This window comes from Papio anubis, chromosome 2 (genome assembly GCF_008728515.1).
Source record: "Papio anubis isolate 15944 chromosome 2, Panubis1.0, whole genome shotgun sequence".
NCBI classification, from domain to species: Eukaryota; Metazoa; Chordata; class Mammalia; order Primates; family Cercopithecidae; genus Papio; species Papio anubis.
This window is the reverse complement of record NC_044977.1, coordinates 190,341,878-190,358,412: the sequence shown is the minus strand read 5'-3', so window position 1 is coordinate 190,358,412 and position 16,535 is coordinate 190,341,878. Positions and strand designations below refer to the sequence as shown.

At 36.9% G+C, this 16,535-nt stretch overlaps 1 protein-coding gene across 12 annotated transcripts in view; it reads left to right on the top strand.

Moving 5' to 3' along the window:
* The window catches only part of ATP13A3 (ATPase 13A3), a 92,894-nt gene that overhangs the window by 30,982 nt on the left and 45,377 nt on the right, over positions 1-16,535 (top strand). For 11 of the 12 annotated variants that reach the window (XM_031663896.1, XM_021935010.2, XM_021935008.2 and 8 more), the window contains 10 exons: positions 2,771-2,868; positions 4,137-4,310; positions 4,995-5,177; positions 5,425-5,495; positions 7,776-7,856; positions 8,936-9,005; positions 10,522-10,656; positions 11,135-11,207; positions 14,680-14,811; positions 16,280-16,459. In XM_031663896.1, the coding sequence (XP_031519756.1) occupies positions 2,818-2,868; positions 4,137-4,310; positions 4,995-5,177; positions 5,425-5,495; positions 7,776-7,856; positions 8,936-9,005; positions 10,522-10,656; positions 11,135-11,207; positions 14,680-14,811; positions 16,280-16,459 (1,150 nt within the window). In that variant the 5' untranslated portion in view covers positions 2,771-2,817. The remainder of the gene's footprint in view (positions 1-2,770; positions 2,869-4,136; positions 4,311-4,994; positions 5,178-5,424; positions 5,496-7,775; positions 7,857-8,935; positions 9,006-10,521; positions 10,657-11,134; positions 11,208-14,679; positions 14,812-16,279; positions 16,460-16,535) is intronic. The other variant, XM_021935015.2, reaches the window with a different exon arrangement.

Here is a 16,535-nt window from a genome sequence, read left to right as displayed (position 1 = left end):
AGGTTAACCTCAGACTAGTATTGTTTAGCCGGGACAGTGTCACAGCAAAAGGTCTTTGGTTTATCCTTTGATAGTAGGCCTGTACGGTATTATTAGTTTACACATTCAGGTGATGATGGCTGATCTTCTCTACAGGGAAAGAGGCTGGGCTTACTCTCACCATAGTCTCTAGTAACAGGCGCAGCCCTTGAGAATAACTGACACCCAAAAGTGTTTGATTTTATGGAACATTATTATGGTGGACTAACTCTGGTAATATGCTCTAGGACCATTACACTGCCCTAGGTGGAGAAGACCTTGTTACCATGCCCAAAAGATTTCGTATGGTCATACGGCTTGTTTAGAGGAAGTTGGACCCGATAGTGTGTAAGGTTTCTCCTTTTCCACAGTGGCACCGAGTTCATTATCTTGCTGGTTGTTTATTATTGTACCAATGTTTATGTATTCACATATTTGATAAGAATGTCATAGTTAGGAGTGAAATTATTAAAACGACATAAGTAACTGTATAGACAGACCCGTCTCTTTTTTGAGATGAAGTCTTTCTCTGTGGCCCAGGCTGGAGTACAGTGATGTGATCTCAGCTCACTACAACCTCTGCCTCCTGGGTTCAAGCAATTCTCCCGCCTCAGCTTCCTGAGTAGCTGGGATTACAGGCACCCACCATTATGCCTGGCTAATTTTTGTATTTTTGTAAAGATGTGGTTTTTCACCATGTTGGCCGTTCTGGTCTTGAACTCCTGACCTCAGGTGATCTGCCTGCCTTGGCCTCCCAGAGTGCTGGGATTACAGGCGTGAGCCACCAAGCTCGGCAGCTAGACCCCTCTTTTTGGTTACTTTATGATAGAACATCAGGAAGTTTCAACAATGTTATGTATGGGGTTACTTTAAAATTCTGCATTTGGTTTTTACTTGGCTGTTAATTTATATCATCTTAAAATAAATAGGTATTGTTACTTAGTGCACATTTTTAAAATCAGGTCATTGGCCGGGTGCGGTGGCTCAAGCCTGTAATCACAGCACTTTGGCAGGCTGAGACGGGTGGATCACGAGGTCAGGAGATCAAGACCATCCTGGCTAACATGGTGAAACCCTGTCTCTACTAAACAATACAAAAAACTAGCCGGGCGAGGTGGCGGGCGCCTGTAGTCCCAGCTACTCGGGAGGCTGAGGCAGGAGAATGGTGTGAGCCCGGGAGGCGGAGCTTGCAGTGAGCTGAGATCCGGCCACCGCACTCCAGCCTGGGCGACAGAGCGAGACTCCGTCTCAAAAAAAAAAAAAAAAAAAAAAAAATCAGGTCGTTTATTCAGTAAGCATTTTTGAGTGCGTACCGTGTGTCAAGCCTGCTGTGCACTGGGTGGATGAGTAGAGTATGGGATCTGAAACGAAGGCAGTAATATTCCCATCGTGAGATCAGCCTCATCTAAAGCAGTGGTTATCAAACTCAGGGGGCTGAAACCCATTTGCCTTCTTGAAAATTTTTGTGGATGCTAAAGAGCTTTTATTTATGTGGACTATAGCTATTGATACCATATATGAATTAAAACTGATATTTTAAATATTTATTAAAAAAATAAAATAATTACATTTTAAGTAACATTTTTAGAAGATATTTTCTGAAAAAACAAAAAGTTAGAAAACTGGCATGGTTTTACATCTTGCAAATTTCTTTAATGTGTAGCTGAATGTTTAATATTTGAAATACAAAAAAAAAAAAAAAGGAAAAATTTGTCAGTGGGCTCAATGAATTTTTTCCCTGGACAAACTTTCTAGGTAGTCAGAAGCAATCAGAAGGTTGCCTGGTGGACTTGGAATTGAATGCTGGAGTCAGCCGAGTGCTCTCCAGTAGGAGTAACCTGCCATAGCAATTGGCTCTTGGCCAGGGATTGCCATTTATGTAATTGGTGCTCAGTCATTATTTATTGGATGATTAATAATCTCTGAGAAGTTTTTGGGTTGGTTTCACTGCTAGTGTTGTAGCTCTTTACTATGCTACAGGGCATAAATTTGAGTTGTGTGAAGTACTTTTAGCTCAAGATGCTTAAACTAGACTACTTCTGAATCTGTGGAATGAAAAAGGAAGACTCTGTTAGTAGTTCCTCTCAGAATATAAATTGTTCTGTATCAAAGTTGTTGCTAGTCTGAACGAATTAATGAAATATGCCATGTTTTGTGGTAGTTAAGTAATGCAGGTTGAAGCACTGGTATCCCATTGAAAATGTCATTAGAATCAGCTAGCACTTTAGAAACTACTTATGTGTCATCTAAAGTTTGATACATCCCATGAGCAAGTGATGAATACATCACTGCTTTGGAAGAATTCATATTTAAACAAAATTTTATTAAATATTAAAAGAACACTTCAATGGTATAAAACAGCGGTCCCCAACCTTTTTCGCACCAGGGACTGGTTTCATGGAAGACAGTTACGGGTGGGGAGGGATGGTTTCGGGATGAAACTGTTCCGTCTCAGATCCTGAGGCATTAGATTCTCATAAGGAGCGTGCACCCTAGATCCCTTGCCATGCGTGGTTCACAGTAGGGTTCGTGCTCCTATGAGAATCTAATGCCGCTGTTGATCTGATGGCAGGTAGAGCTGGGGCAGTAATGCTTGCTTCCCTGTCACTCACCTCCTACTGTGTGGCCCTGTTCCTAACAGGTCCGTGACCAAGGGGTTAGGGACCCCTTGTATAATAGACAATTGATGGAATGAAGTTGTATCGTCTGCTGAGATATAATTCACTAACATTTGTTCCCTTTTTTCCCTCAGTGATCTTCCATTGTTTTGAAGCACAAGACCTTTAAACCACTGTAGGTATGGACAAGGAGGAAAGGAAGATCATCAATCAGGGTCAAGAAGATGAAATGGTAACCAGCTGTTCTAATTTACTTGTGAAGTATGAAGACTTTCTCTCTGCAATTTATTATTTTAGGGACTAGAAAAAGACAATGAACAGTAGCAGCAGCAGCTAACTCAGTGGGCTTCTTTCTTCATCCTGTGCTTTTGAATTGGGATTGTGTAGCATGTCTATTAGTTGCTTTTAGTATAATTCTTTTTTTACTTGTGGTCTGTTAAAACTTAGAAGTATGTTTTTGCATTTGGTGATTTAAGAGGTAACATTGGCTAATATAATCCTAAATAAAAGATTTAAGTATAATACCAAATAAAGATTTCTCATTTTGACTTACAAAAATTTTCTAAAATCAGCTTTCTCTACTTTTTGTTGGTGGGAGCCAGAAAGATGTCAGGTAAAGTATAAGATGCCCTGTTAAATGTAAAAATCATATAATCAAGGGAGAAATTTTTAGCATAAATATGTCCAAATGTTGCATGGGACAGACAAAAGGATTATTATTTATTTGAAATTTTAATTTAAGTGGGCCCCCTGCATTTTCATTTGTTAAATCTGGCAATGCTTGTTGGGGGAGCTAACCTGAAACTATGAGACAATTTGTCAGTGGATCAAATTGATCATTTGCAGTGGTATTGGGACAATTAGTAAATCATTTGGGAAACAGTAAATTAAAATCTATTCATCCAGATGTACTGTGATACTCTCAATTATATCGTGCAACAGAAATAACATGTTAGTGGAAAACTAGTGAAATCCTAAAAGAGAGTTTAGTTAATAGTAATACAGCAGTGTTAATCTATTGATTTTTAACAAATGTACCAGGAAATGTTAGCATTAGTGGAAACTGCACAAAGGATGTCAGGAACTTCATAATATTTTTGCAACTTTTCTATAAATCTAAAATTTATCTCAAAATCAAATGTTAATTTAAAAAAAAAGCCCACCTCATAACAAGATAAATTCAAGAAGAATTAAAAAGATATGTAAAAATGAAATTGCAAACATTCTAGGAAAGTGTACCAAATATGAATTTACTATATCAGTGGAAAAGAATGTATTAGGCATAAATTAAATATAAAAACAAAGTGTAAATACCAACAAATTTACTTAAAATATTACAGTAAACTGGTCAGAAACAAAATTTAAAGGTAAATTATGGATTGGGAAAATATAGTTTATGTGACAAGACGATAATACCTATCTGGGAAACAAAGAACTTTGGAATATATTTATCTGCCATATCGTTTGATAATTAATCATGTGATTGCTGTGTCCATGCAGGAGATTTATGGTTACAATTTGAGTCGCTGGAAGCTTGCCATAGTTTCTTTAGGAGTGATTTGCACTGGTGGGTTTCTCCTCCTCCTCCTCTATTGGATGCCTGAGTGGCGGGTGAAAGCGACCTGTGTCAGAGCTGCAATTAAAGACTGTGACGTAGTGCTGCTGAGGACTACTGTAAGTTTATGTATTTACTTGTAGCTGGTTATTTAAGGAGTAAAACAATGTCTCTGTGTATACTTGATTCAGAATAATAGCTGAAGGGAACATCGCTGCCTGGATAAAATAAGGAATGCTAATTCTAGTATTTCTAGAGGATTTGTATTTGAATTAACTATTATTATAGTGATTAGAGTTTAAAGGAATCTTAAAGGTGATCAAATTCACCCCCTTCCTTTCATATCTCTTATTGCCCTGAGAGATTAGATACTTGTCTGTTAAGGCTACTGGTCCATTAGGACTGTAGTCCAGATCTCAGTCACTAGGCCAGCTGCCTGTCTGCTGTGTGATGCTGATACATCTCAGCCTTTTTTCTTTTTTAAAAATCCTAACTGGAAGCATATTTTAAGAGGTTTTAAATCTAGTCTAAATATATAGGCTAATTAAGGAATTATTCGTGTTATTTTATGAAGTATTGATGTACTTGTCGGTAAAATATGTCATAAAAACCATGAGCAATGGAAAGCACTTTATATTTGAATTTAAGCATCCTCATGAAATGGTTTAATATTTAGTGAGTAGGAATGATGTTTCCTCAATTAGAGATGAGGAAATAATGTCTTGTGAAGAATGGAAATTAAATGAAAATACAGGCAGTTTTATATAAAATTGACTCCTTACCCTTATCCCTTTCTCTTTAAGGATGAATTCAAAATGTGGTTTTGTGCAAAAATTCGCGTTCTTTCTTTGGAAACTTACCCAGTTTCAAGTCCAAAATCTATGTCTAATAAGCTTTCAAATGGCCATGCAGTTTGTTTAACTGAGAATCCCACTGGAGAAAATAGGCACGGGATCAGTAAATATTCACAGGCTGAATCACAACAGGTATTGTGATCTTAACGTCAAAGTTTCTTTAAAAATCAGAATTGTTACATTTTATGCTATCATGTATATTCTATAATTTTGTGTTTGCAGTTAATGCTTGAGATAAATTTAAATGCATATAAAATATTACATATTACTATATATAATGCTATATATAATCCTATATATAGCTTTTAATAGAAGTAACAGATTACTTGTCACAAGTGATAGTATGCTTTTTGGTGTAACATTTATTTGTGTTCCACAGATTCGTTATTTCACCCATCATAGTGTAAAATATTTCTGGAATGATACCATTCACAATTTTGATTTCTTAAAGTAAGTATCTTCCTTTTGTTTGGATTATACTTTGAATATCCTGAAAACATTCTAGGTAGAAAAGAGTCCATTCTAGTACTCATAAAATTGCTGAGGTTTTAAATTTCTATTCACGTATTAACAGCACCTTGTTGCTGTTTGAAGGCTCATTACCATTTTAAAATAAGTCCCACCACAGCTTGCACCATGGCAGCGTTTACATGAAACTTAGAATCAGTATGATGCCAAAGTCTACTGAGTCTGAGTTCTTACCTGTTGCACCTCAAAGTGACTTTGAGTATACCTCATAGCCTGTATCTTAACTTAGAGTATCTGAATCATTACCTGTTTACTGACACTTGGAACCTGTGGTACTTGAGGAGTAGAGTAATAGGCAAATAGAAATTAATTTTACTATGTAGATAAAGAATGGGGCAAGCTGTAGTAATTCCTTTATTTTTAATTGAGGATTCAAGTTATATAAGTACAAATTAAGATTCTATTTTATTGCTCTTAGAATGATTATTATAAATACTCATTAATATCGTTGCTTTAGAGTGCCAAAGGAATTCTTAATTTTAGCGGTAAAAAGAAAATCATGTTATGAACATCTAAAATATTCATACCTGTAAGTTTCTATTGGAAGTAAAAAATAAAATAGTCATGCCTGGATTTTTTACTCAGATACACTAAAGAATTGGAACATTCTGGAATGGGCATGGGCATTTTTACATGCCTAGTTCTAAAAACCATTCCTGATTAAGAACTATTGCCTTAAAGAAAATTGGGCCAGAAACAGTGTCTCATGCCTGTAATTCTAGCACTTTAAGAGGCCAAGGTGGGTGGATCACCTGAGGTGAGAAGTTCAAGACCAGCCTGGCCAACATGGTGAAACCCCATCCCTACTAAAAATACAAAAAATAATTAGCCAGGCCTGGTGACGGATGGCTATAATCCCAAATACTTGGGAGGCTGAGGCAGGAGAATCGCTCAAACCCGGGGGGCCGGAGGTTGCAGTGAGCCGATACTGCACCACTCTGCTCCAGCCTGGGCAGAAGAGCAAAACTGCGTTTCAAAAAAACAAAGAAAATTGCCAATGGGCTGTCATTTTGTTTAAAAAAAAAATTTTTTTTTTTTTTTTTACTTGGCACTGGCCCTTGCTGCCTTCTGGAGAAGTCATCAAATTCAGTGGGAAGAAATGTCAAACATATTTACTGTGTGTCTTTTGCCAGCCATAGAAACTTAAAAATTTAAACTTATTCCACTGATTGCAGTGAATTTTGAAGCTTAGCTTTCCAATGTGGAAAATGTGAAAAAGGATTGAAATTAAGTATATGTAAGACTCTCTTTGCTTTAGAGTTTTATAGTTGGTATCTCAGTTAAAATAAGCATAATTAAGGCATGGGGTGGTGGCTCACGCCTGTGATCCCAGCACTTTGGGAGGCCGAGGCGAGTGGATCACCTGAGATCAAGAGATCGAGACCATTCTGGCCAACATGGTGAAACCCCTTCTCTACTAAAAATACAAAAATTAGCAGGGCGTGGTGGCATGTGCCTGTGGTCCTAGCTACTCAGGAGGCTGAGGCAGGAGAATCGCTTGAACCCAGGAGGCGGAGGTTGCAGTGAGCTGAGATCGTGCCACTGCACTCCAGCCTGGCGGCAAAGCAAGACTCCATCTCAAAAAAAAAAAAGCATAATTAAGATATTTTGGGAAAAAGTAGATATGTTAGTTGAATCCCATTTGTAATTACTACAGATTTTAGGCATTGTCTGTGACTCGTAAATTCTGCACTTCAAACCAGGTATGCATTAGGGAAGGGTTTGAACTGATGCTTTTATGGAGATGGAAGACAATGAATAGAAATTCTTAGTTTGACTCTAAAATTGAAAAGGAGAAACTATGTAGCTAAAAAGTAAAATTTTTTCATCTTTGGTTTAGAATTCTCAAGTTATACTTTATCTTAAAATTTTAAAGTTTAATTTTAGTTATTACACCTTTGGCACAGTCTTAAGGATAATGATATTATTATATAAACTTGAGTATTTAGAGCCATCTCATCTATCCTGCAATAAATACATTGAATAGTTTTGAAGTTGGGTTTGAGACTTAGATTTGTCATTGTTTATCTTAAGAATTTGAGATTTAAAAATTCTCATTTGTTATCTCAATTTTTGTTAAGGGTTTCTAAGCATTTGTAAGGAAGTCACACCTTTATAAAATCAGGCATATAGAAAAATGAGGCGTTAAGAAATTTGGATATTTTAAACTTTGTTTAAAGTAAAAACTTTGGATTTATTTAGGGGACTGGATGAAGGTGTTTCTTGTACGTCAATTTATGAAAAGCATAGTGCAGGACTGACAAAGGGGATGCATGCCTACAGGTAATTTTTATCCAACTAAAGTTAGATCTTCTCAAAATTCCTGAAAGCAGTAGTATACATAGTCAACCCTTTACCATATAGTTGTACATATTAACAGATACTTAAATATTACAGACATAGTAGTTGAGAATTTATTGATATTTTATTTGGGTAAGACTGTCTTGTCAGTTTAAGAATTATAAAAATGTGAAAGCTGATATTTTGAAATTGGTATCCCTGAAATTATACCGTATTTCATCAGTTCCCAGGTGCACATTTTTCTACCTTTTGACATCTCTGAAATTGGGATGTGTCACAGAGTTGGTGAAGTGTCATTCTTGATCATATAATAATGGTATGCCTTACAATTGATAGTTCAAATTCACCGTAATGAAAAATTGTAAATTGGGAGAAGTAATCTTCTTCATAGTGTTACTCCTTGTTAAATCAGAAAAATACACCAGTGTATTGCATATGTTAAAGATAAATGCCATTTTGAAATTCCATAAGAAGTTTTCTTACAGTTCTGTAGCATGTTCTTTCAAAGGGGTAGAACATAAAATTCACTCATTTAGACTTACACTTCATAAAAGTCAAGAATTACTCTATCATATAGAAAATACTACTGTAACATAAGGAATTAAGTGGAAACATTTAAACTTTAAAAGCATTTTCTTTTAAAGTCAAATGTACAATGTGTTGAACTAAACACTGTTAGTGCAGTATTAAAAAAATAAGATCCCTCCAATTTATTTGGTTTCTTGCAAAAGTTAATTGTAATTCAAAATTGTTAAGATCCAGTGTGTTCAAGGATGCAAAAGAGAACCTTTTGCTCACAAGGTATTATAGATTAGTGGGAAAGATACTTGTCACACATAAAGATGTGAGACAAAATGAAGTTAAATGCTACCAGTATAGGTATCTACTATTGACTTCTTTGTTTTAAATTCTGTAGGTAGACAGTTTGAATTATAGAAGATAAGTGTTTGGAGACATGAATAAGAACAGTCTGTGGTTTAAGCCTTACCTAATACAATGCCTTTCATAAATTATGCTACTATTATATAATGTAATAGTATTAATGTATTTTCCTGTTATAGAAAACTGCTTTATGGAGTAAATGAAATTGCTGTAAAAGTGCCTTCTGTTTTTAAGCTTCTAATTAAAGAGGTAAGACTATTTATTGTATATAACTCAACAGTCATAATCAATGGATTTGTCAATTTGGAAAGAGTCGTGATTAAGATATTCTTGGTTTTCTTTTTCCTAACCTCTTTTTGCGTATTTTTACTTGGAAGGTAAAGACGAAGAAATTTACTCTGATAGAGAAAGAATCTGGGGCATATATTCTTAAAATTTTGTCTAGTTTTGCTTTTATTACCTGTTGAATGTTTAGCAGAGTTAGGTTCACCAATCTCATTCTGGTGTTTGGCTAAAGCTCAAGAATTAGTTGTGTTAGGTGAACACTTTTAGTGGTAGAAGGAAGATGGTTTTTCATCAGTTCCTGAGAGTGGACGTGTAATGTTGCTTATGAGCATAGCATAGTGTAGTGATTAGGAATTGGAAAGCCTGATTGGTAATGTGGTTCTATCAGTAACTAGCTCTGATCTTTAGTACATTCTCTCTGTTGCTCCTTTAGCTATTAACTTGGGATAAGTGTTTTCTAATTATCTCATTTGGTTTCCAGGTAAAATGAGACTATATCTAACTATATCTATATGAAAGTGCTTTGAAAAGTACAGAAGCATCAATTTTAAGACATTGGTAGGGGGTGGTTAATGAAATTGATAAAATACCATGACATTTGGGTAGATGAAGTTCATTGCCAAGGGCTCCCTTTATCTCTTTTTCATTCAGGAATTAATACTTACTTATTATCTTAGAGAAAGCAAAGTTACATAACTCATTAACTCACATTTGTCTTTCCTTTCGCCTCCAGTGAACTTTTGACATATAAGTAAATTTGTGTTTTGAGTTTATAATAAGCAAACATTTGTTCAGTTTCATTAAAAGTTTTGTATTCTATTAGCCCAGAGCACAGGAGTTGGAAATAAATGTACTTTATTGCCAAAGCAGATTGCAGAATAGCTAAAGTCATACACTTACTAGCCTTTTCTAGCCGAGTCTATATTTGGATGGTATGAATCTAAATGGATGCCAGTAATTTAAATTAACCTTATTTAGCCAAATTATAGTAGTTTAATAATAATGAGTATGATAGCACATTGCCCTACTTTTTTTTTTTGAGATGGAGTCTCACTCTGTCCCCCAGGCTGGAGTGCAGTGGCACGATCTAGGCTCACTGCAAGCTCCACCTCCCGGGTTCATGCCATTCTCCTGCCTCAGCCTCCTGAGTAGCTGGGACTACAGGTGCCCGCCTCCATGCCCGGCTAATTTTTTTGTATTTTTTTAGTAGAGACAGGGTTTTACCATGTTAGCCAGGATGGTTCCATCTCCCGACCTCATGATCCACCCGCCTCGGCCGCCCAAAGTGCTGGGATTACAGGCGTGAGCCACCGCACCCAGCCTGCCCTACTTTTTAGGGAAGTACATTTTGCTGTAAAATACTATGGAACTTATCCTGTACGTATTTGTATCTTTTTGGTTAATTGTCAAATGAAAAGGTGGACAATCTGTATAGTCATTAATACCTCATTCAGTTTGACTTTAAAATCTTGTTTTTTAGGTTCTCAACCCATTTTACATTTTCCAGCTGTTCAGTGTTATACTGTGGAGCACTGATGAATACTATTACTATGCTCTAGCTATTGTGGTTATGTCCATAGTATCAATCGTAAGCTCACTGTATTCCATTAGAAAGGTAAGTTCAAGTTTATTATGGGTTTCACAACTCTGTTTGTATTTTGTAATAACATCTGAAGTGTGTAGAATAGTACTGGGCACAACGTAAATTCTCAATGCAGTCATTATTTTAGTTGCATGAATATGTGTTCCTTCTCCCCCTCCCTTTTTTGTTTGTTTTGCGGGGTAGGAGGTTGGGGATGGCAGGTGCTTTTTAGAGTCACGACTCTACCACTTGACTGTCTAGAGGCCATAGGGATCTGTGGTTGCTGATCACAGACTGGAATACTGGAAGGTACTGTTTTCAGGGCTATCCTGTTAAAAGTGCTTCTTGTTTTGTCTTGAACTACAACAATGAATAATTTGAATTTCTGACTCGACATTTTATAATGATGGAGTGATATACATTTATTGAATTAACTTATTTCTTAGCACTCTGGCTTTTTTCTTGAGTGGGTTCATATTGGCTAGTTTTTAACTTCTTTTTCCTCTTTCAGCAATATGTTATGTTGCATGACATGGTGGCAACTCATAGTACTGTAAGAGTTTCAGTTTGTAGAGTAAATGAAGGTAAGTAATTGAAGTGAATGTTGGAGGAATAAATCAAAAAAGATACCTGTTAGGCATAATGTGTGAAGTAAGCCCAAAGTTTAATACATATATATTCTTTGATTGATCAATTGATTGAGTCAGTGTCTCTGTCACTCAGGCTGCAGTGCAAAGGCACAATCTCAGCTTACTGCAGCCTTGACCTCCCAGACTCAAGTAATCTTCCCACTTTAGTCTCCCGAGTAGCTGGGACTGCGGGTGCATGCCACCATGCCCAGCTAATTTTTTTTTTTTTTTTTTTTTAAGAGACAGGGTTTTGCCATGTTGCCCAGGCTGGTCTCAAAACTTCTGGGCTGAGTGATCTGCCCACCTGGGCCTCCCAAAGTTTTGGGATTATGGGTTTGAGCCACTGCACACTGCAGCCGGCCTTTTTTTTTGTTTAAGTCGATGGGGTTTCACTGTTGCCCAGGCCTGAGTGCAGTGGCTCAACTTACCCTCCTGTCTCAGCTTCCCAAGTAGCTGGGACTGCAGGCTTGTGCCACCATGCCTGGCTAAATTTTTTTTTTTTTTTTTAGAGAGGCGAGGTGTCACTGTGTTGCCCATACTTGCCTTGAATTCATGGGCTCAAGAGATCCTCCTGCCTCAGACTCCCAAAGTCTTGAGATTACAGTCTTGAGCCACTCTGCCTTGCACATACATTCATTTTTTTAAGAACTAAAAGTATATATTTCAGTTCCTGAGTTTGTATCAAATTCATTTATTTATATAAAATTGTATTTTTCTTCTATGTAACAGGCACTGTGCTGGGCTCTGGGGATTCGGTGTAGGGATAACAATAGTAACAGTAACAGTGAAGTGTGATAAATGCTATGATAAGGAGAAGTCAGCCAACTTATATATTAGGAGGAGCTCTTTTACTGTAGGTATCAGGGATGACATCTTTGATTAAGTGCTTTTCAGTGGTGATTATTTGAATTAGCCAAATAAGAGGTAGGTGAGAAGTTGATAAGGGGAGGCTGAGAGAAGGAGAGAAGAGTGTTCTAAATACCCAAAGGCCTAGAAATTAGAGATTGTGTGGACATTGTGAGAACTGAAAGAAGAAATTTAGTATGACAAATATAGCAACTATAAATGATGGCTAGCTCTCTGAGACATGTTAGGGATTTGGGCTCAGTCCAAAAGACAGTGGAAAGCCATTGAATGGTATTATTGTTTTTTAACTTAATTTAATTTTATATTTTATTTTATTTTTATTTTTATTTTATTTTTTAGATAGAGTCTCCCTCCCAGGCTGGAGTGCAGTGGCAGTCTTGGCTCACTGCATCCTCCGCCTCCCAGGTTCAAGGAATTCTTGTGCCTCAGCCTCCTGAGTAGCTGGGATTACAGGCATGTGCCACCACGCCCAGCCAGTATTTATATTTTTAGTAAAAATAGGGTGTCACCATGTTGGCCAGGCTGGTCTTGAACTCCTGGTCTCAAGTGATCCACCCGCCTCGGCCTTCCAAAGTGCTGGGATTACAGGCTTGCACACCATCACACCCAGCTAATTTTTGTGCTTTTAGTGGAAACGGTGTTATCATGTTGGCCAGACTGGTCTGGTACTCCTGGCCTCAAGTGATCTGCCCGCCTTGGCCTCCCAGAGTGCTGGGATTACAGGCATGAGCCACTATGCATAGCTGCCATCGAAGGGTTTTACGCAGAGGAGTGATCAAGTACGTGCCCTTTGGAAAAAAGTCATTCTGGTGTCCACATTCAGACTGGTTTAAAGCAGAATAATACTGAAGGCATGACCCCCCCCCCCCCGCCTGAATCAAGGTAGAGATTGTGGAGATTAAAAGAAATGAGTTCGAAAGATACTGAAATGTGACCGTTGAACAGGATTTACCTCATTGTATATGAGGCCATGGAGCGGTGTCTGGCTAGGTGGATGGATGTTGGTGCTATTTAGTTAAATAGGAAACTCTGGAAGAGAAGTAGACTTGTAAGAAGGGTAATGTTTTGGACATGTAACTTGTCTGGCAAAATGTTGAAGAGGTAAAGGAGGCAGCACAGCATCATGGGCCTTGGAGGCAGAAGCCACTTTGATTTACTCAGAACACCAAATCAGTCTCCATTTTCTTGACTCAAACTACACCCAAGAGATTGCTTCCTTCCCTGTGCTTCCCGGCCACCTGCTACTCTAGCTGGGAAGATCTGCCTCCCTTAGTTGAAGTCTAAGATGTGTAGCTTACTGATGCCTTTCCTCTTCTTCTTCTGCTGTTGCTGAAGATACTGGGGACGCTAGGGCAGATACCATTCAACTTGAATCTTCCTTACCCACTCTATATAGTCTTACATCTCATTGATACCTTGTTTTCTGGTACACCTAAAAGGAGTAGAACTTCCAAGTGGCATTTAAAAGCTTTAAGAAAAGTCAAATTTTTACTTTTTTCTTCCCGTCTGAGGAATGGTTTATTTTCTTTTTAAAGAAAAACCGAATTTTTAAAAGAAGGGATCTTAGTTTTTAAATGAAGATCGATATATCTACTATGTACTAAATGCCATTCTTTAAAAGTTTTTCCCTCATAATTTAGTAAATTACTTCCTTTTTTAAAAGAAGGAAAGAGAGTATTTGTCTTCCAGGCTAACATCACAAACAATAGATTTCTTCTCATCCATCTCCATTTATAAACTAGTGTGACTGTCTTCTGAGCACAGTATTAAACTTGGGCAGGGAGAGGGAGGGTGTTAGAGAATGAGAGGAAAAGAGAGAGAATACCTACCTACATATAAGGTGACTCTAAAGAAAACCTTTTTACCCTTTGGAAGATCTTTTCATTTTCATTTTTCTTTTTTTCAAACACCAACTCAATCAGAGGGAAGATCTTTTAAAAAAGTGTTTCACTAACTTAAATTTGTAAGGAAATAATGAACTAGATAAAATATACAGTGTTTAATTTATTTAATGAATTTACTCATATTTAAAATAATATCTAAAAAAAGTAATTTAGGAATATTGAGGAGGCAGTGAGACTTGAAAGTTATAAATAGTAGCAATGAGAAAAGGAATATAGATACGCTGTTGAAAAGAAAATATGCCAGGTTTTCTAGTGCTTCCTTCTGTTTTCAGGGGATTATAGAAATCTGAGTTAGTGTGACCTGTTTCACAGAATCTCCTTTGTGTACTCATTGTGTCTCTTCCTTAGGCTAATAGTCAGCATTTATCATGGACAGTTATCATGAATATTGAAACACACTTACTCGCTTCGTCAGAGGGTACTTGGCATCACCTGTGCACAGTTGGTATCCTAGCAGTAGACTAGCTGACACACCATGCTTTTGTTAGCCTAATAATCTTATTTGTTAAAACTTGCCATTTATTGGATTTCTCTATTTTGCCCCATTACATTATTAACTTCTTATTGAGATCAGATGACTTCTGAATAGTATTTGCTGTATTTTTCCAAAGTAAAGAATATCTTTTTCAGATTTTTCTTTCTTTCTTTAAATTCAGAAATAGAAGAAATCTTTTCTACTGACCTTGTGCCAGGAGATGTCATGGTCATTCCATTAAATGGGACAATAATGCCTTGCGATGCTGTACTTATTAATGGTACCTGCATTGTAAATGAAAGCATGTTAACAGGTAAACTAAATGAGTAAATATCAACGTGAGTTGTTTATGATATATCATGACTAAGTAGTTACTGATTAAGCCTTTTCAAAATTAGCTATGTCATTTGTGTCTTTACTCATGAGTATATTGGATATTAGAGATTTAAAATTCTGAGTAGACCAAATTCTGCATTATACTCAGCTGCAATACTAGATACTGTGCTATAGTGTTGGTCACATCTCTTGGCCTGACTCTGGCTACTCTTTGGACCCTAGGAAATGGTTTATGATTAGGGAAGTGGAAAGAAGGCCTCTTCCCACAGAGAATGTGGCTTACAGTATTTGGTTCCCCATTTGAAATGTAAAAAGTGGGAATAAAGAAAGATTTTTATATTTTTCTTGAACTGGGGAGATACAGACTTTAAAATGACTTCCCTTTGGAAATTCATGGTCTTGAGATAGAGCTTGATTTTTCTTTTTTTTTTTTTTTTGAGACAGAGCCTTTTTCTGTCACCCAGGATGGAGAGCAGTGGTGCGATCTTGGCTCACTGCAGCCTTTGCTACCAGGTTCAAGCAAATCTTATGCCTCAGCCTCCCAGGTAGCTGGGACTAACAGGTGTTTGCCACCATGCGTGGCTAATTTTTGCATTTTTAGTAGAGACAGGGCTTTACCATGTTGGCCAGACTGGTTGCAAACTCCTGGCCTCAAGTGATCCATCCACCTTGGCCTCCCAAAGTGTTGGGATTACAGGCATGAGCCACTGTGCCTGTCCAATATCTTATTTTAATCGTGTGAAGTTTTTTTTTAAATTGTCATAGTCTGGTTAGAAAATGATTTATATGTAATACATTTTGAGACTGTTAAGTCATGTCTTAAAACACACAAACACATACATGTCTCACACACAAACTTTTACATATCTGACACACATGCCTTCTTGGAAGCAAGAAATGTGAATGCTACAGAGAATTAATTTAAAAAAATTTGACTGTTTGTGGTTGTTTGAGAGAACCACCATGTTACTCATTTTCACATCTCTTTTTTGCCTGTCTTTTCTGTTCTCTGTGTGTGTGTGTGTGTGTGTATGTGTGTGTAGGGGTGGGTCAGGGGTAGACCCTCACATCTCTTTTGTACAGTGCTTTCCACTGTTACCATTAGTTCTTAGAGATAAGAAAACAGGTGCATGGACTGTAGCAACTACTTAATCTTTTTTGAAATTATTTGAAACTGAACGACACAACTGTTTCTAAATATAAACAGATACTACCTTTGAGCCACAAATCACTTTCTGGAATTATTGTGGAAGATAATATTTGATATTTCTCTGTGAGGAAATTGGTAGACAAAAAATTAAGTCATGTTATCCACATATACAACTCTTAGTGATTGTTATAAACAGTATAGTAGCATTTGAAATATTTAACAATGTTTTTTGGTGTTTGATACTGATTCCTGTGCTTTCGTTTAATAATCTGTAAACTGTTTTTTTTTTTTAAAGGAGAAAGTGTTCCAGTGACAAAGACTAACTTGCCAAATCCTTCGGTGGATGTGAAAGGAATAGGAGATGAATTATATAATCCAGAAACACATAAACGACATACTTTGTTTTGTGGGACAACTGTTATTCAGACTCGTTTCTACACCGGAGAACTCGTCAAAGCCATAGTTGTTAGAACAGGTAGGAAACCTCTTAATTAATCTCTTTTTGCATGTTTCAGCATATTTGATACCTACTGAATGTTTAAAAAGAGATT